Genomic DNA, 21,227 nt, shown 5'->3' with positions numbered 1-21,227 from the left:
GTCCTTAGTGATGACTGGAAAGAAAGGGACACCTCGGGGTCTCCGGGGACTCATCGGGACTTCCGCCGGCGTTGGCAGAAGGAACCTCTACTTCGTCCGTGTCATAAATCCTGCCCCGATCGCAGTGTTTACGATTTTTCGGGGTCGTTCCCCTTTTTAATTTAGCCGATTCTAAGTACTTTGTTAAAAACTTACAGGAATTTTTTTCGACAATCATGAACTGAGCATTCTTAATGGAGCACTCTTATCAAACATTCGCACGGTTAACCGGGCCAAAGATAATTTATATATATATCTGTTGACGGGAAATCGCTTGGCCCTCGTTCTCCTCTTCCCATCGATTAGATTATGTGTTTGTTAGGCGACATTATATTTTTATGTCTTCACTAATTCGTAATCCGCCGTAATTCTGTTTGTAACGAAAGGTCTGTTGCGAGAGGTCGCAAGTGTGATAAGAAAATTGTAAACAGTTCTATTAATCGGCAGTCTTTACGTTTACGTTTTTTGAACTTTACTAATGTATATATTTACAATCTCTAATGTTTCCAATTTGTTCAAAAAAATTTCGCGAATCTTACGTACACGTAAGTGTATTGTTAGTTTAAAAGAATATTAAATTCAATAAAATTGCATATAGAAATGTAAGAAAATCGCGAGATTTTCAAGTAATTTCCTATTTTTTAGTTCATTTCTTATGAACATCTTCACTCTGTTTTAATAACAGTATTTTCAGTAATCTTTTAGAGTGCAATTTTATTCTAAGAAATTTAGAGAAAAGAAACGCAAGCTGTGAAGACATAAATTTGATCAACTAATAAAGTTTTATATTACTTTAGAAATATTATAAAGGATCAAGATATTTATACTACAATCTTTTTATTAAGATTTATTTCAAATTTCAGAATATTAAAAAATTAAAAAATATTTTTCTGCATTTATTTGAGTACACATTTTATTGGAGTAATTATTTCATTATATAACGAATACCTCTCGCTTATTCACAAAAACAAGAAAATTTCAATTTTTTTACAATTCCACTTAATGCAAAAAATGTATGTAGTTATCTTATTTTTTTCATTTGTTAAAATGGTCTTTGTTTTGTATTAATTTAAAAAACTTATACAATTATGTACAATGTACAAATAACTACAGATAAAATAAATTATCATAATAAATTTCCTACGTAATAGAAACACATATTTTTTTTCATAAAAAAGTTATAACATAGATCCTTGAGATTCGCTCTAAATCTTTTGGTATTAATTTTATTTCTTTTAAGAAATTATCAAATTCACATCCGTGGAAGAAGAGATTGTGAAACATAACATTTTTTCAAATCAATATTATTTAAAAATTAAGAAAAAATTTAGGATCACCAGGACCAATATTTTCTAATTACAGATTAATAAATACGTATAAATAAACTTATAGATAGAATTCGTTTTTCATTACATACATACTTTTCGTTACTGCCGTGCATTTTGCAACCTTATTACCAGGTGTAGAAGAATAAATCAAGTTTGGAAAGTAAAAGGAAATTAAATATACATTTGCTTCACCATTATAAAAAAATAGTGAAATCTTTCTTCTCGCTTCGGTAAATCAAGAATATTTTTGCTAGCAAGACACATTTCAAAAATATCTAACTTCCTTTAAATTCTTGCAAGTTTAAACTTTCACGTTTAGACTGATATTTCATGTGTCGTATACGACAAAGTTTTTCAAGCCTGTTGATCGGCTGCAAAATAAAGAGGTTTTCGGGTCTTCCTATTCCAGTAGTCAATGAACACGCTTAAGAGTCTGTCATATAACATCAAATATCAACCTTTTCAATTGTAGAGACTTAATTCCTTCGTGCCTTGAAAAAAAGGAGAAAGATGCCCCGATATGAAGTGACGATATACTGACGTTAATCGGATTCACGTGAGTTTTTCGCAAGAGGGCAGACGGCGCCGATCAGTCGATCAGTCACCAACTCTTTTCCACGTTTGAGCAGAGAAAACTCCGCTTATCTTCCCGCGCGCGCGTTGCAGCAAAGAAGAAGAAATATTTATCTCGCTGTTTAGTAAACAGCCGCCCATCCGAACCGCTACAAATCGGTCGCGGCCCCCGATCGTAGAACTGAAGTTTACAAACTCTCCGGTGATCTCGTGCGCCTCCGCGAGTCTTTGAGATAGCCGAAAAAAATGTACGCGCGAAACCGGCGGCGGCGCGGCGGCACGCGCAACGATGACTTACTTCTTCTTCCGCGCGAGTGATAATGAGGAATTTCATTCATCGCGTACCTCATGCGTTCTCTCTCTTTCTTCCGCCAACAATGATTTGTACTCCGAACTGATAAATCTACGAAATGATTCGTTCATGCCCCATTATAATCCCGTTCCTTAATGTAAATTAACTTTGATCTCGGTTCAATTTACTTCTCTCATTTTTAGAACAAGAAAAAGTTGAAGAGTTAGTTGAACCGAGATTAAAATTAAACTTACATTAGAAACGGACATAAATAGTATTTACCAATTAAAAGACAGTTATTAATTTACAATTCAACAGATTCAATTCAAAAGAAGATCAATACATTGTATTAAGTAATATACCAACATCTTGTATAAGCATGGCCTTTGTATATTTTGAATTTCAATTTTTGTGGATATTATTATGACAAACTGAACTTAGAATATTTATTTAATTTATGCTAATTAGAAAGCATAAATTTTTTTCAACGAACCAAAATGATGTAATTTGTATAAAAAAGAATGTATGTGAATACTATAAATATATTTTGATCACAATTCAAATTTGTAGATGTAATATATAAAGAATATAATCGAGTGGATCCAATTAGACACTGCACCGTCAGCTCCGGAAGGTTAATATCATCTGCTTTAATTAATTTTTTAGGTCGTTCAGCTTTCTAAATCGCTAAATATATTATGAGTAGCGTTAGGCAACTATTATCAGCTATAAAATTTAAGGTTAATTTCAAAGAATTAACCAATTTTTTTATAATATAAATTTTTAATCATAAAGGGATATTGTAGTAAAATGTAAAACAATGATGAAATTATTCCGAATCGGTACAACTGAATAATGTTTTACTATATGGTCTTTGCTTCATTGTTGATAATTTTGATACGCTAGGATGCAACGCGACGTTCGCCGTCGCTCGCTGTACGAAGCATATACAAAAGATGTCTTTACGTCGTAAAAAAGAATATAAATTACAGCAATAAATAAGGAGTTCATACAGAAATTACATCACATTTATAAACATGCCATTAATTATGCACTCACAGATAACAAAAATATATTGCATGTTCATGTAACTATGACATATACTTTTTTATAATATGACCATCCAGTGTGATAATATCTTCTATCTTTTAATTGCATATTAAACAAAATATGAAGCTATCTTTATATTTAAGAAAAAATAAACCAAAAAATGAAAATATGCCGAGAAAGAACAGACCCGCAATTAATTTAAAAATACAGACATAAAACAATTCAGCTATTATAGCGAATTTAACCAAATCCACGTAAAAATTAATTTACCAGATTAATCCATTCCGTAAACAAAAAATAAAAACGTCTCGCCAAGATTTATGACTTAAATTTTATAGAACAATTCCTTCAGCTCCTTGTCAATTCAGTACGTTACACGTATCTTTTGACAACAATATTCCTCTAAACATAAAAGTATAATCTAATTAGCGTAAAGAAAACTTCCAACAGTTGCAAAATAGTCTGTTAGACGCGGCCATTTGCTCATTGTTCAATCAACGGCAGTAACAATTATTGAGCGCTTCGAGAAACACGCTTGAGAGACCATCGTGTTCACGTGTCATCGTCAAAGGAGGGAAAAGAAAAATAAAACAATACCTTGTAGATTAGACGTAGATCCTCCGGATCGATCTTCCCTTCGTCCTTCGAGAGTCACTCCGTTCACCGCGTTCTCACCGCGAGTTTAAACGACGCGATTTTGCACCGCGAAAACAGAAACGCGACGCGAGCGAGAAACAGTCGTCACGGGCGCGAAAAACGGACGCGGACGGCGAGATGAAACCGAGGCGAGAGGCGAGATCGAGACTGGGCCGCGAAAGAAACGGCCGGCCGGATCGCGACGTTCGTAGCGCGCGCGTATGGTGCGACACGAAGGGAAGTTGGAGGCGGAGTCGCGCGTGTTTCGCGCTAACTTCAGACCGCCCTTCTCGACGCGCGCCGGCCAGCCCGCCCGCGGCAATTTCACGTTGCATCGTCTCGCGTCGCGTCCCTCTGCGTCGCTATGACAGCCTCTTTTCATTTTCTTATATTAAACACCAAAATGTTTAAATAAAAATACTTATGCAGGATTTCCTAAATCTCGCTATTTTTTTTTTTTAACAATTTCAGAACTTTTGAAAAAGAAATAACTAGTAAAGTTTTTTTACATTAAATTAATTTTGTTGCCAACATATTGTAGTACATATCGCAAATATTTGTACGCAAATATAGCTCATTTATTATAACAACGACATAACAAAATTTAAGATTTTTATTTAGTTGCGTGCAGAAAGAATAAAAAAATAAAAATAAAACATACTTTAATTAAAAGAATATTTTTTTAATTCTTTTATAATTAGTTATTATACCAAAATTATATTTTCGAATTTATATTATTATAAAATTTTAATAATTTAAAACATTCAAATTTATTTTCTAAAATACTTTGTTTTATGAATTATTATTGTAACAAATAAGCGATAAATTCGTCATAAATTATTTCAAGAAATAGAAAGAAGAATAAAAGTGAAAAAATGATAAAATAAAGTATCTAAAGAAATAAAGAAAAAAATTTATCCTAATAGCACACTGCTTTAATCTTTCTGTCCATATTCAAATAATATTTCATATTCTCTGGCTTATTTTTATAAGTTCCCATATTAAGGCTTAAGTTCCCGATGTTCTTTTATTTTTTATCTTCTTTAAATTTAAATGGAATGTAGCTTTATGATTAAGATAAATACAGTTCTTCATCATATAAATTGCTTTTTATTAATTGCGACTAGAAACACATTTCATGATGTATTCAGATAAGTATTGTGCATAAGCCAGAAATGATCCTTTCAATGATTTCTACGATTTCTGAAGTAAAAATAAATTTTATGGTATTTCTTTCGGCTCTGTTATCCAAATTAACCACTTTCAAAAAGTATTATAAATTTATTATAAATAAAAAGTATTATTAATTGTATTATAAATTTATAAACGTATACGAACTGATTTCGATAGCAGACACTTACTCGATCTGCGAAAAAATCGTGACAGATCGAATGTCGGCCGCGGACAGACGAATTATTATGTCATTGCACTTACGTAGCATTTCGTGAGACACGTTAAGCAACCATTGTTTTGCTCGATTTAATCACCGGTTAGGATCGATGTCAGGAATTAAGGTCAAGAGAACGATACCGCGTCGAAATAATCGCTGACTATTGTCAAAGACATTGCGAATCACAAGCACGAATCATATTTGCGAGTAAAATACCGCGAAGATACGATAATTCGCGAAAGATACAATTACGGTCCTCGCAATATATGTATCAAATCCACACAAAACATTTTTTTTTATTTCAGTTTCTTTGTACACAATAATGTGAAGATCCGGACGAATTAATGTGTTCTGTTCCAATAATGTATGCATTCGCTTGATTATAAAATGGAAATTTGATATTATTATTGAGTAGCCCAGTAAAATAACGAAATAATAAATGTACAGGACGTATTCGAATATAGAGTTTAAGTATACCTAAATGAATTTTGTGAATTATTATCTCTTATTCTATAACAGATTTCAATCCCAATTAAAGACAAAGCTTTTTAGATCAAATTGCGATAACGCCCGAAGGATGTTACAAATAAATAATAAAGCTCCATCTTTTCCATTAATACTATTTAACATTAAAATTTCATATGTATATATAAGAAACACAGAAAGTAGATAGATAGGACGTTTATTACTATTCTAGGGCAAGCCCTTTAATATAAAAATATATAGATATTCAAGAAGAAAAGCACAAAGGAAAATAATACGTAGAATATAAGAAGAGTTATATAAATAAAAAGATAACAAAGAATTATAGGAGGAAAGAAAATTATAAAATTAGAGACTATAAAATTAAATCTCGATAAAAAGAAGTCATTGTAACGAAATTATAGTTCTTTCCTTTGTTATTTTTTATTTGATTTTTATTAAAAACAAAGTCATTACTTGTTTAAATAAGAAATATATTTATCGAAATTTATCTTTTTTTTTTATTCATAGAATAGATATATTAAGTATCTATTTAATACAAAAATGTTATATTAGACTGTAATTTCTACATTTTACGATACACGTCACTGCATACGCAGGAAGGGCGAGCGTAGAAGAGCCGAATCGTGGAGGGAATGACGTATCGATAAATGAAGCGGCCGTCGCAAAATGTCGCGTAAACGCGTTACAAAGCGTGAGGGAGAAAGAGCGGAAGCCACGACGCCATGTTGGGGCGGCATCCGCGAACCGTTCGCTTCCCGCGATTGGTTGAAGGCTCGTTCCGAAACATCAATTCGGCGCGCAGTCGTGCTCAGCCCCGACTTCTAGCGAAACTTCGCATTCGATCCGCGAATCGCGACCATCCGACAATGCGGGAAAGGATTTGCTGCTTAATGGCGAGCCTTCCGCAATTCCGTGGATACGAATACTTTCGTGCCACTTTCCTACTCGTAGGATCTCCATTTAACTGAATATGAGTCGATATTGTTAATTCTGAATTGGATGCCAGAAGCATGAGACTTCTAGTATAATATATGAATGTCATATGTGAAATCACATATACGATTTCGAATTATTATATAATTTGAGGGAAATTGAAAATAAGAATATCACTTAAAAAAAATATAGGGTTTTACACAGTGTTGGGCTATTAGACTGATCGCCACAATTCAGGTATTGATAAACTACTGGTGCAGTATTGGCTAAATACTGGACGATAACTTGAGCCCAGTCATTTTACTCACAATCAGTCATTTGCCGATGACAGCTCATTGACAGAATTTCAGACAATCGTGTGGCTAATGCCCATTTTCACCAATGTAAATTAACTTTAATCTCGGTTTAACTTACACTGTTCATCTTTTTCTAATTTTTAGAATTAGAAACAGATGAAGAGCAAATTGAACCGAGATTAAAGTTAATTTGCATTGGTGAGAACAGGTATAAAGTACTGCGTTCAGGAATTACACCTATAATAGATAACTCTAAATTTACGTATACCAGTTTATGTTACGTATATATTATAATACAGATAACTTTTAAGTGCAAAAATGCACTTAAAAATTATCTCAGCATAATTCTTGAACGCGTCCCTGTAGTTTCGTTGTAACTATGACTCTATATCGTAGATTTCTTTACTATTTTTGTAAGCGATAATTTTTTAGAGTGAAATCCCAGGTTTATTCTTTGATTTTTATAAATATTTTGTAACTGGAAATGTATATATGACATTAAAACTGCTCTTCTGACATGTTTGGATGCAAAGAAATAATTAGGATCTACAGCTTTAATGCCGATTACGACAGCTATTTAAAAATGTTCTCATGACAAGAATATTCGATGCTATTCCCTTCAAGAAGTGATGATATATAACTAGTATTGAGGATAGATTTGAACTCGGATAGCACAATTAAAGAGCAGCATGTACCCAGTGAGAAATGACAATGGAATCAACATCGAATCGATGTCTATTCGACATCGATTTCATTGTCATTTTTCACTGGGTAACTCTCATGTTACAATTACCATTGCACACAAATGTTCTCACCACTGTTACACATAGACTGATGCTTTCTTTTTAGAAGACACAGTTGATACGTCGTTTTTTCCTTCTTAATTATTAATGAATAACAAAGATAGTCTATATAAATCTCTTTAAAAAAAAAGCAGCCAATATAAGGTTCATGTAAAGAGGCTTAAAATATTAAAACTCAATGTACACGAAGAATAATGTTATTATTGTAAGTTGTTCAAAAAAGGTTTTGGCTTTTAATCCCTTCCGATTGCATCAAATTAGAAGACATTATTCGTGAAAATTATTTAATTCTATCGACATCATCTGATGTACACTATATGTATCATACAAAATAGTCAAAAAATTGAATTTAAACGCAAAATTTTTTAACGCGATTTTAATAAACAAGTCCGAAAGTGTTTAAAAAAAAACGTAGTAGAAAATGCTCACACTGAATTTCAAGAGTTTTATCTTAATTACACGAGATCCAATTCGGGACAAAGGATTTATCAGGAGCGAAGAGAAGATTCACGGGAAATCGTGGATCGCGCGAGTTTGGCGACAGAAGGAAAACAAATGAGAACAACGGTGGTCAAGCCGTGGTCGCGGATATTTTTCAGCTGCCTCATGGCCGGGTGCGCGATTTGTTGACCGAATGCTGGGACTTACGGACGCCAATGTTGCTGATATAGCGGGGTATTGTTAACCTGGCACAATGACCATGTTTAGCAACACCGACCGGCCGGTCGTGTTCGATTGTTCATACCACCCTCTCCCTCTTCCGCCGCGGCTGCGGTCGCTATTGCGCTATTGTCGACAAGTTGGTCCGCCGAGAACGACTGACTCTTTAAATCGATATCCATTATAGATATTTTCTGATTTGATCTCTGTAATACATTATATGCAACCAGACGTCCCGCTTTCAAAGCGATTGTTTCGTCGTTCTAAGAAAAACGTTGAAACATAAAAAAATAATTTTGTGTTATTTTTAACCCTCAACTGCAGCTATGAAAACTAATGTAAATTCTATAAAGGGTCCTGTTTAAAGTGCAGATGTACAAGATGTTCTCCACCGTATAACGATTAATAGAATCAGAAGGTTTAAAGCTTTTTTTTCCACAATTTAAAGCCTCATAAATACTAGTCATAAAGATTGTACAATTTTATCGTCCAAAATTATTTGTTTTATTTAGTTATTGAGTTAATAATATAAACGATAAAAGAGACGTTTATATTATTACATTAATTTTAATATATTATAAAAAATGTTTAATAATATTTAAATTTCTTAGTTACATTACATATATTACAATTTGCATTATGACAAACACAAGAAATTTTAATGTTTTTATGACGGGTAATGGAATTTTTTGAAAAGCATATTCTTTTTTAATAAAAAGCCTTACAAGAAACATTCATTACCTACTTATTGAAAAACAAAAAATTAATCAAAATTTAACCCGGTTGAGATAACTTTACAATAATATTTTTTCGGTGTTTTATTTAAAATATTTATTAGTATCATTACTAAATTAAAACAATGAATGTAATTTGTATTGCGTGTAAATGTATTGTGTATAAATTGATACTATTTCTAGTTTCAGTTTACAATTGCATTTCAAATCCGATAAATCGAATCGACGCTGAATTTATAGAACTGAAAACTGTATTTGCAAATTTGCATATAATATTATCAAGCACCAAAATCCGCTTTAACCTAAAATAGACATCTTTTTCTTTTTCAATCAAAATTTATTCCAATGTGTTATTTTTCCGCAAATATGAGTCCATACAATTTCGTAACTTTTCCGTACTATGGAAGGAAGTCTGCAAAATCTAGCGTGCTCTAACTTTTTCGAGAGAGATCCAGTTACACTTTCACGAAGAGTTGCTTTCCAGCAGCAACAAAATCTCAAATGTGTTTGCATCGATCTCTCGGCACTCTCGAGCGAGTAGTTATCAAAAGGCGATAAATCGCAGCGACCAAAGAGTCTTTATCCTTCGATTCGCTTATATGTATATGTTGGAGAACAGTCGGGAGAAACGCGAGAAGGAGTCCCTGTTTTGATTGGGTAATGTCAAAGCAAACTGACCCTCTCGACCCGAACTGATCTCTCTCTCTCTCTCTCTCTCTTTCTTTCTACCTTAGTCCCGTATTCGGGCTCATCCCCCAGCGTCGGTTTTACTGCCGTTTTATAGTCGTTTGTCGCGGCGAGGCGAGACAGGGGCGATTAGCACGCGGTCACGTTCCTTGCGGGGACGTTATAGCGGGACGTATAGCCGTGACTGGAAGCTCCTCGTCTCGGTACAGAACGTTCACGTTATGGCGGTTATTCCTCTTCGTATAAGGTCTGTTCTTTTTAGCTAAAATTCTTGCACGATTCATCTTTCTTCCTAGTGTTCCCTCCACGTTGGAGAGAAAAAAATGAAAAAATGAACCATGCAAGAAGTTCAAATTAAAAAAACAAGCTTTCAATGGAACTAATAGAATATCAAACAAGGGAAAAGCCTAGAGCGAACTGAAAGCAAGAGATTAGGAAGAATCATAAACGCAAAAATTTGGAGGAGAGTATATGACTTAGAAGAGGAGCAAATGGAAACTAGACACAACGTTTTGGATTAGCAGATTATATATGTTGATTTAAAATATATTATTTTTGCGCAAATAGATAAGTTCTTTATAGTTTCATAATTTTTAAATTATATATTCTATATCTACACTGTTGATCGAAAGTTTGAAAATATCTATTATATGAATATAATATATAAAAGAAGGCTCTACTTGTATAAAACAACAAAAGGCAAATGAAGAGCTAAGAGCCAGTTGTGAAACAAAGAAACTTTAATTCAAAATAATAAAAATATTACAACAAATGTTTCAACGCTGATCGGGTCATTATCAATGTTACAATAAATTATAATTATGCAACTATTTGAAATCTACAAATTTTTTTCAGTAACGTAGTCCTCATTTATGAGGATTAATTAAAATAGTCAAAGTGGTAAAATGTTGAAAGTCCATAAATAAAAAAGAACGCAGACAGTTGAAATCCATATCATAGTTATATTTAAAAATCTGAACAAGTTTGCAAATGAAGTGTTACCGAGCAAGTGATCTTTACGATGTCAAATAACGTAATCTTTAGTAATCTGACTTTTTGTTACACAACTGGCTCTTATAGCCTTTCATTTGTCTTTTGTTCTATTATATGAAATTAAAATCGAACTTATATCCATTACAATTTAACATATATATTTTTATCATTTCACACATTATTCACTCATTATTTTATAATGATATGAAAACAATATAAAATGTTTGAAAGTTTTATAAAAAATATTTTTACAAAGTTCTTTAAAAAAAAAATACTAAAGAATATCAGATATTTTTTTATCAAAATATCGCGACTTTATTAAATTTTACGCTTTTATCTGTACATATCTACACACATTCGCTTTTGTTGACAAAGTACACTTCTCAAATTTTGATGTTTTTTTTTTACCATTCGTAATATTGCAGCTATCAATAAGAAATTCAGCCCGAGGAGCACACAAAAGTCAACAAAAAAATCAAAATGACTTTTATTTAATTCTTAACATTAATAAATAGTTAAATTTTTTATATGTGGGAGACTATGGCAAAAGGAAAGATTACCGGAATACATTTAATGTCTGTACGGTGAATCGAATTGTTGATTGAAACTGGAGCAAAGATTCTATGGATGCTTTGAATTTAGTCTCTCAAATAGTGCAGAACGTACACTGAGCAAAATATTTGATCGAATTAATGGAAGTTCTGATTGAGAAAAGGACGAATGGAACAATCAGAATTTTCTGATAAATTCTATTAAAATTCTAGATAAAATAACTAGAGTTTTCATTGATATAATTAGATCAATTCTTCTGATTTGCTCATTTTTAACTAGATACTTTTCTCAGTTTAGGTAGGACTATCATGGGTAGGACGTTGTCATCTCGGTGAGGGGACCTCATAAATTATTTGGAGCTAGACTGTGGCTCCCGTCTCGAGCGACCGCTTCATATTTTAGCGTTGCCATGAGGCGTAAATGTTTACATTAAAAGCGACCCGCCGTCGCACAATATTGCCTTATCCTTTACCCCGTGACGGGCGTTGCTTGCACGCGCGAGCCCTTCGCCGCAGTCCACCGCTCGTAAAAATCCTTACCTTCTCCCTTCCCTCCCACGTCGAGCGATAGATTGGGCCAGACGAATAACATAAGGCTCCCTTCACGAATAAGTCAATCGGGAGAGGACCGCTGTCGAACAGAAGCACGTTCGTCGATTCGATCCGAGTTTAAAGCGAGACTGATTCAGCAGAACTCATTTCTAATAGACCTACAGGTCTATTGATCTCTCTCTTATATCATCCAATTTTAACTTAATTAGTAATTAATTTATCAAATAATGTTTATATGTACTATATTTTATCAACATTTATAGAATTGATTATTTCTTGCTATTTAACACACAGAGAAAAGGATTAGATACGCATTGTATAATAGATAAAAATTTTGCTGTAATAGAAATTCTTGAACTAATTTTTTCAATTAAGTTAATCAGAATTCCGTCAAAGTTGCATCTGCAATGTTTACATCTTTTTCTAGTAAATATTTGAAAATACTTGAAATATAAATATTTACGGGATATGAAATGCGTACCTTTTTCTTAAAAAAAAAAATATCGTATACGAAAATTATACTTAAGAAATCTATAACATATAATATATATTATTGAAAATTAGAAAAGTTACTTTATAAGTTATTTTTTACTATAAAATTTAAATATAAGTTCTCGTATTTTTAATTTTTAAAATATATTTTATCACTTTCTTAAATTTTGTATGATTTTTCGTACTTGATTTCTTTAACAAACACGTATAAAATAATCTAACAAATATTAAAATTTACGAATAACTTCCAACCCTGCATATACTACAGTATTTTTATACAGTTCCATATTTTTCAAGAATACAACCCCTGTACCGCTGGACAAGCAGTGCCATCTAGTTAATCAAATTCAAAGTGCGCCAAGCGCATTTGACGATGAGAGTGACATCTTTCGGCCATGACGAGTACTTGATAGTCTGCTATCACATGTATGCTTCCTAACCTATCGTAATTAGCTTATAACTTGAATCTCATTTCAACGGTGTGAAGAATTAAATATTAATTAACTATTAAAAAGGAAAATTCGCGCTGTATTAACAGCGCTTAAATGAACGTGTGTAGACATGTTAACATCAAAGGTTTTTTTCAGAAAAACGAAGGGAGGGAATATATTTAAGGTATGTAGAGGTGTCGATTTACCCTTTTTGGAATTTTCTTGTAAGAAATTTTCTAAGTATATTAATTCTGAGCATAATTAAATATGTTCAGAATTATAAACTTACATATACCATTATCTTAATTAAAAACTTTATTAATGAAAATGATAATTTTTTACTCTCTCTCTCTCTCTCTCTCTCTCTCTCTCTCTCCCCATCTTATCAGACCGTCAGAGAACATTATCTCAGAGATGATATTTACTGTGGCTCTAAAACATGTACGAAGTGCAAAGCAAGGCCTCGGGATATGATATTGGATGTGGAAAATGCTGGTGCTAAGTCTTCCTTAATCCCAAGTCCATATATTCTTGTACTTGATACAAATATAATTCTGGATCAAGTAAGTATTATAGCAAATACATCATAGTATTAACATCAATCTATATGAATTTTTTATATCAAATTGTTTAAATTTGATTTCTGATTATAGATAGACATACTAGAGGAAGATGTTATTACCAATGTGATCATCTTGCAAACAGTATTGGAAGAGATTCGGCATAAAAGTGGGACTGTGTATAAAAAATTACAACATATTATAGGGAATGCAACAAGAAAATTTTTTTTATTTGTTAATGAACATCATTGGTATGTGTACAATAATTGTTATATAAAAATTATGTATATATTTAATGATATTTTCTGTCCTTAACATTTTGTTTATAACATATTTTAGATATATTAAATTTAGATATGTATAAATATAAAATATTTAAGTGGATATATTTAGATTTTATGTTATATTATGTAATAACTATTTTATAATGTTATATATCTTCAGGGAAACTTATATTGAAAGAGAATCAGGTGAAAAGACAAATGATCGTAATGACAGAGCAATACGAGTGGCAGTTAAATGGTACAATACCCATTTGAACTCTGATGATAACATAAATATTGTTTTGTTAACAGACGATGTAGAAAATAAAACACGTGCAGCTGAAGAGGGACTATTTGTTGTATCGAGTAAAATATACTTTATTTTATTCTATTAAGTTGTATCATTTTGATATAAATGTGATATTTAGAATGATGCACTTACATCTTTTTCACAGTGGAAGATTATATCGCGTCATTGGAAAATGCAAATTATCTGTTGGATAAATTATCCAAACATTCTTATGCTTCGAATATTCAAGGCCCAGAATTATTTCCTTGTCATCTGCCACCTACTGAAATGCACAATGGAATATTATCTGGGAAACTGTTGCAAGGAATGTTTATGGCATCGAGGGAAAATTTTCTCGAAGGAAATGTGAATGTTGAAGGCAAAGAAAAACCTGTGAGATACATAATATTTAAATACATCATTAATATTGTCGATTTAAAAAAAAATTATTTAATGCCTTGGATAGTGATAATGAATAATCAAATACACTCAGGACACATAGGACATTATTTTGAAATCTTTTAAACTTTGAGTGTATCATATAGATATGAAATTGAAACTTTAAAAATATTTTTTGTTACATTATAAGACTTTTAAACTTCCTCATTATACATTAAGCATTATAATCACTTTTTTATTAAATTCGACAATGTGTATGTAATAATTGATTAGAAGTATTATTCTTTCTATTGTTTTATTGATTTAGATATTTGTGCAAGGACGAGCTCATCTCAACAGAGCAGTCGATGGTGATGTAGTTGCAGTTGAAATGCTACCGGATGATCAATGGTCATCACCTAGTGAAATTGTTTTGGAAGATGAAGAAAGTACAGATATTGACGACGATGCAGAAGATGAGAAAGTACTCCGCAAACAGAGTTCGTCAAAAATGCAAGAGAAAATACCAACAGGCAAAATTGTCGGTATTATTAGGAGAAAATGGAGACAATATTGTGGAATACTGCAGCCAAGTGCGATTAAAACAGTAAGAATCTTTTATATATGTTATGACATTATATTACAATCTTTTTATGCCTGTCCTATATTATTTTTATTATAGAATGTAAGGCACTTGTTTGTACCGGCTGAGAGAAAAATTCCAAAAATAAGAATTGAAACTAGACAGGCCGAGATACTGAGTAAGCAGAGAATTATTGTCGCACTGGATTCATGGCCACGAAATTCGAAATACCCGCTTGGTCATTTTGTACGAGCACTTGGTAATATAGGAGATAAAGAAACGGAGAATGAAGTATTACTCTTGGAACATGATGTTCCACACAGCCGTTTCTCTGATGCTGTTCTTAGTTTTCTTCCAAAGCTGCCATGGATTATTACGGAAGCAGTACGTACATATATTTAAAAAATTCGTTATTAGCTAATTATCTCAATTATTAATTACGTAAAAGGTAAATTATAATTTGAGTATAAATAATAATTAGATAAGAAAAAAACGTAACTCAGAATTGTACAGAATTGTAATAAAATATATACATATAACATACATTTTCATATATTTGTATAATATATACATTTTTGTAGGATGTTGCACAAAGGGAGGATCTTCGACATTTAGACATCTGTTCTGTGGATCCGCCAGGCTGTACTGATATTGACGATGCGTTACATTGTAGAAGTTTACCAAACGGTAATTTTGATGTTGGTGTGCATATCGCAGATGTGTCCCACTTTATAAGACCTGGGACTGCACTGGACAAAGAAGCAGCGTCACGCGCTACTACTGTATACCTTGTTGATAAACGTATCGATATGGTTCCAGGTAAGATAGCAACATTTCATTTTAAATATAATATAGACAATCGTAACATTAATTGTACAATATAAAATGTTTATTTCAGAATTACTTAGCTCGAATCTTTGTTCTTTGCGGGGTAAGGAAGAACGATTTGCGTTTTCCTGTATTTGGGAAATTGACTCTGACGCAAATATAATTGCTACAAGATTCTGCAAATCTATAATTTGCTCACGTCAAGCAATGACGTATGAGGAAGCTCAATTAAAAATTGACGATGTTACACAGCAGAATACTATCGCAAAGTCATTAAGAGGATTAAATCAGTTGGCAAAGAAATTTAAAAAAAGACGTCTAAAAAATGGGTATGATTATTTATAATTCAGATATAATATTTCTGGGACGAAACGCCAACTTGTGATATTCTTCGCAATATACTAAAATTAATTTATTAGAAGTGGTGACAATTTGGTTGTGGCTGTTGAGGACTTTGTAAAGTCGAAACTTTTCCGTATACCGGTGTTATTATATTATAATAAATTTATATATATATCTAACAACTAGTATAGCTCAATTTGTTCTTGATCTGGGAGGTTTATTAAATTTAATTTGAAAAATTTATTTGAGCGGATATTAATTTAATTTGGTTTATAATATTTCTATTAAATTATTTTAAATTGTACCGAATCATTTTTCGCAATAAACTGAACTTTTAATGTTAAATTTAAATTAATAATATTAAATTTAATATAAAGTAATTTATTTATTTGCAGTGCTTTAACTTTGGCATCACCGGAGATACGTTTCGAAGTAGATAGCGAAACACATGATCCTATTGATGTAGAAGCAAAAAAGTTGCGAGACACTAATTCTATGGTGGAGGAATTTATGCTGCTTGCAAACATTAGTGTTGCTAAAAAAATACTAGCAGAATTTCCAGAATGCGCTTTGTTGAGAAGACACCCTGAACCACCGCAAAGTAATTTTGAACCGTTGATTAAAGCTGCTAAAAATCAGGTATTTCCGTTCAGTATACAACTTTATATAATTTCAAGTTTAGTTAAAATTTAATACTTAAAAATTAAAAAATTGCTGAAAGTAATGATTTCTTTCGATTTTTGAGAATAAATATAACATATTATCACAGTGTTATCATTATATTATGTATTTATTATTTAATAGTGATATATATAATTATATAAAATATATTTTTTAAAATTAATTTTAAAGGGTTTTACTATTAATACAAACACCGGTAAGGAATTAGCCCTATCATTGGAGGAAACACATAAGGAATCAAATCCCTATTTCAACACCATGTTAAAAATACTAGCTACGCGATGTATGTTGCAAGCGATATATTTTATCAGTGGAATGCATCAACCAGAAGAATTTAAGCATTACGGATTGGCATGTCCGATTTACACGCATTTTACGTCTCCTATTCGAAGGCAAGTCATTTAAAAGCCATTAAGAGGCGTAATTATTAAATTAATTCACGATTTTTTAAATGTACCTTACAGATATGCAGACATAATTGTGCATCGACTATTAGCTGTATGTATAGGTGCCGACGCGACTTATCCGGAATTATTGGATAAGAAGAAGAATCACATGTTATGCCATAATCTGAATTATCGGAAACGAATGGCGCAATATGCTGGCCGAGCGTCAGTTGCACTTCATACACACGTTAGTTCGATTTATTATGAAGTTCTCTTTGATAATCTTTCTATCCTCAGATTTGAAATGTTTTTTTTAAACAAAATTGTTGCTTTCTGTTTCAGATATTTTTCCGTAACAGGATTCTAGATGAAGAAGGATATATTCTTTTTGTACGCAAAAACGCTTTGCAAATACTTATACCGAAATATGGTTTGGAAGGCACTTTGTATCTAAATAATTCTGCTTCACCACCTGTCACATTTATATACAATTCAGAGGATCAGTCCCAAACTTGTGGGGATGTTGTATTTCGAACATTTGACCCTGTTGTTATACAAATGAGTTTGGACAGTTCTAATGTACAACATGAAAAATTATTTTTTAAACTCGTAAAACCAGAGGTAAGGAAAAAGGAACGTGTGTGCGAGAACAAATCAGGATATTTGTACATTTTTAACGTTCTAATAATTTTTTATATAAATTACAGATTCCAAATTTTAGCGTTTCTTCGTTAAATATAAATTGCGACACCGAAAAAAATTCTACTGAGGAAACGTTGAAACGAAAGTCTGAAATACAGCAAGAGTCATCTAATGTTCATAATAAAAAAGCTAGAAAGAAAAAGAAGAAAAAGAATTAAGAATAGCAATTTTTTTAATGTAAAATGTAATGCAAATTATGTAATAATATACGCATTGATTTTTATAAAAATTTTATATTCTTTTGCTACTCTTTTTAACATTATTCACATCTTATAAAAAGTCTTTATAACAAGACAAAAAATTCTCAATAAATCATTCTTAGTTAATATTCCCACAGGAAACTTATATACATAATTACACAGACATAAATGCCTGATAATTCTTCTCATTGAATTATTACTAATTAATATTTTTGTTCTCATTCAAAATTTATTAAAAATACTTTACAATATAATGAAAAATAAAATTTTCATTGTGAAAAATTTAATGATAAGTAACAAATTTAATCTTGTACGATATAATTAGAATTTGAAAACTAAAACGAAAAATGAATGATTAAAATAGAAAAAATATCGTTTACTGAGCGTACTTGACATAAATGAGTCCGTTAACATATCTTTAATAATAAAAACGTTAAAAATAAAATCTAATTAATGAGTATAGTAAGATTCAGTTGTACGTAACACATTGAAACGGTGATGCATTTTTTATAAATACTGTAAAAACTTATTGCATGTATGGGTGTATATGTATGTGTATAGATAATGTGATCAAATTTTATAAATCATATGATCAAATAAAATCAATTTTAATTGAAGGCAGAAAAAAATATTAAAGGATGAGGTATATCCCCCCCCATGTATCAGATAAAAAAACTAAATTTAAAAGTATACTTTAAATTCGACTAGTACGATATAATAAATAATAAAAAAATTACTTAGTACCGATACAAATCAACGAATTGCTTTTCTTGTAATAATTCAATGAGAGAATGCTTGAGCAATATGTTGAATAAATTTGTGGCGCTTCTGACTGCAACATAATACTTGACGATCCTCTGAAAAGAGTAAATAATATATAATATAAATAAATCTAAACTTGAGAGAATAGAAGAAGATTTAAGTATATACCCATTTAATGTTTTGATAAAATCTTGAGTAGACCACAATCGTACGATTCCATCTAAGCTTGCACTGGCAATATATTGATTATCTAAACTCCAATCTACATTCATGATTGTATCTTTATGACCTTTCAGTTCAGTCAGTAAACCATTAGTTGCTAAATCCCATATAAATATGGACTTGTCATCACCTGAATAATGTTTTAAAGAATACTTTATTATAAATGTAATTTTGATAATTTATCTTATATTTTTTTCATATAATTACCTGCAGCAGCCAGATATTTGCCATCTGGACTAAAAGCTAAAGTATAAATAGTCGATTGCGCTCCAACATATACTCGCAATAGATTACCATCGTCTTTTGACCATAATCTTACAGTTTTATCAGCGGAACCGGTTGCTAAGTATCTTGCGTTTGGATGAAATTTTATGCACTAAATAAAAAATGTGTAAATTAAATCATCACCATACTATCATAAAATAAAAATAAGTAATGTAATGGTTAAAAGACATACATTGACATCTAAAAAATGACCAGCAAATATTCTCAAGGGAAATGTTCTATCCAATGACCATAATTTTGCAGTTCTGTCGTGTGAGCCTGTGGCGATATATAAATTGAACACACTGGTATCCATGCACCATATAGGATAGCTATGACCGCTGCAATGAGAAAAAGCATGATTAAAAATGCATATATGTTCTATCTGTAACATATTTTGTATGATTTATTCTTCTACTCGATCTTATTTTATAAAAAGTTGTGAACCTGCAGATACAAATATTCACTAAAACCAACGATACAGGGATTTTGATTTACAAAAGATTTACTTTGAAACATATAAGTTTATCTTTATTTGATTCGGTGAAAAATTTACTGTATGAAACGGACTGCGACTATTTGTGAAACTTACTTCTTCACGAATCTTTAGCCTACAGGAGACAGAAAAAAATTTACTGAAGAAATAATATTGCTTACCTATATATTGCTGTACATGAGTAATTGTTGAGTTTCCATGCTCTCATATCTTTGTCGCTCGATACAGAAAGAAGAATATCTACCTCTGGAATAAATCTTAAATCGTGTACTACATCTGTATGTCCTCTTAATACTATTGCCCCTGCTTCGCTTCTTCTATTACCATAAAATTATGTAATTGCTTAAAAAGATATTGTATTCAAATTAAAGAAAAAATATAACTTACATTGTGCTTTCTTGCTCATTGAATTTATAAAATGGTGATATATCACAGGTAGACGGAACACACTGTTTATCATTTTTCTTGACCAAAACTGTATCTCCTATAGCCCACAAACGTATTTCAGCTGTACTAAAACCTACAGCCAACTTGTCCATTTTAGGTGCAATAAGACCGCAACTTGCACTGCAATAATGTATAAATATATAATAAGATACAGGTAAAGATAAAAATTACATAAAATAAAGATGCTGTGTATTTGACTTTGCGGGTATGTTAAGTTAGCACCCCAACTATAGTGCTCAGGAGTTCTGATTAGAGTTCCCACTTCCTTTTGACAAGACGAAGAGTTCCCTATAGTTAATAACAAGAGCTCCGCTCAATAAACATTTTTTTTACATTTTTTAAAAATGGGGTGCTAACTTTTTATCAAATTTCGAGGTGGAATTTCTGAACGGCTTAACTGTAACAGCTTCAATTTGCGATTTCCTAGAGATCCTGATATGTAAAAAAAATTTTCGAATATTAAAAAAAAAATTAAAAATTTTTGAAAAATTAATTTTTAGATACAATAGTTCTGATGATAATTCCTGCTTCTTTTTGACGATACGAAGAGTTCTCTATGATTTTTAATGACATATGCGCTTAATAATCATTATTTAATAATTTTTTAAAAATGGGGTGCTAACTTTTTAACGAAATTCAAGGTCGCATAGTTCTGATCAGCTTAACAGAAGTATTTTGTGAATACCTAGAGTTCTTGATACATAAAAAACATTTTTGAAGAATAATAAAGTTTTAAAAAAATAGTAGAAATCTTTGAAAATTTTTTTGAGAGTACCGAGTAGTTATGAGTTGCGTTTCTTATAGTTCTCGACGAATTCTATCGAAAACTGTAAGGTGAAAAAGTGATTGGACCAACGGTTTGCAAGATACAGCGACATTTGTCAGAAGATCAACAATT

The 21,227-nt window shown here is 31.5% G+C and overlaps 2 protein-coding genes across 2 annotated transcripts in view; one reads left to right on the top strand and one right to left on the bottom strand.

Annotated features, from left to right (window-relative positions):
• The first annotated feature begins 12,936 nt into the window (after positions 1 to 12,936).
• Positions 12,937 to 18,096, top strand: Dis3 (exosome complex exonuclease RRP44-like protein Dis3). Its single transcript, XM_018548701.1, has 14 exons — positions 12,937 to 13,110; positions 13,316 to 13,489; positions 13,580 to 13,737; positions 13,931 to 14,115; positions 14,205 to 14,431; positions 14,745 to 15,023; positions 15,099 to 15,383; positions 15,581 to 15,818; positions 15,898 to 16,156; positions 16,565 to 16,808; positions 17,022 to 17,242; positions 17,315 to 17,483; positions 17,579 to 17,857; positions 17,944 to 18,096. The coding sequence occupies exons 1-14, from the start codon at positions 13,057 to 13,059 to the stop codon at positions 18,094 to 18,096; spliced, it is 2,925 nt and encodes a 974-aa protein (XP_018404203.1). The 5' UTR covers positions 12,937 to 13,056.
• A 775-nt stretch (positions 18,097 to 18,871) lies between these two features.
• Positions 18,872 to 21,227, bottom strand: part of wda (will decrease acetylation) — a 7,845-nt gene continuing 5,489 nt past the window's right edge. Inside the window, exons 5-10 of the mRNA XM_018548781.1 lie at positions 20,270 to 20,449; positions 20,044 to 20,199; positions 19,580 to 19,727; positions 19,330 to 19,498; positions 19,069 to 19,252; positions 18,872 to 18,995 (exon numbers count right to left, since the gene is read on the bottom strand). Coding sequence (XP_018404283.1) covers positions 18,872 to 18,995; positions 19,069 to 19,252; positions 19,330 to 19,498; positions 19,580 to 19,727; positions 20,044 to 20,199; positions 20,270 to 20,449 — 961 coding nt within the window. The remainder of the gene's footprint in view (positions 18,996 to 19,068; positions 19,253 to 19,329; positions 19,499 to 19,579; positions 19,728 to 20,043; positions 20,200 to 20,269; positions 20,450 to 21,227) is intronic.

The sequence above is a fragment of the Cyphomyrmex costatus genome, unplaced genomic scaffold (genome assembly GCF_001594065.2).
Source record: "Cyphomyrmex costatus isolate MS0001 unplaced genomic scaffold, Ccosl1.0 scaffold75, whole genome shotgun sequence".
Taxonomy (NCBI): Eukaryota; Metazoa; Arthropoda; class Insecta; order Hymenoptera; family Formicidae; genus Cyphomyrmex; species Cyphomyrmex costatus.
The sequence above is the reverse complement of the archived record's forward strand: the minus strand, read 5'-3'. Positions and strand labels throughout refer to the sequence as shown.

Coding starts and splice junctions, on each gene's coding strand:
- Dis3 (XM_018548701.1), top strand. CDS start 13,057: ATGTTAACATCAAAGGTTTTTTTCAGAAAAACGAAGGGAGGGAATATA. Junction 13,490..13,579: donor CAAATATAATTCTGGATCAA/GTAAGTATTATA, acceptor TTCTGATTATAG/ATAGACATACTAGAGGAAGA. Junction 16,809..17,021: donor TTAAAGCTGCTAAAAATCAG/GTATTTCCGTTC, acceptor TTAATTTTAAAG/GGTTTTACTATTAATACAAA.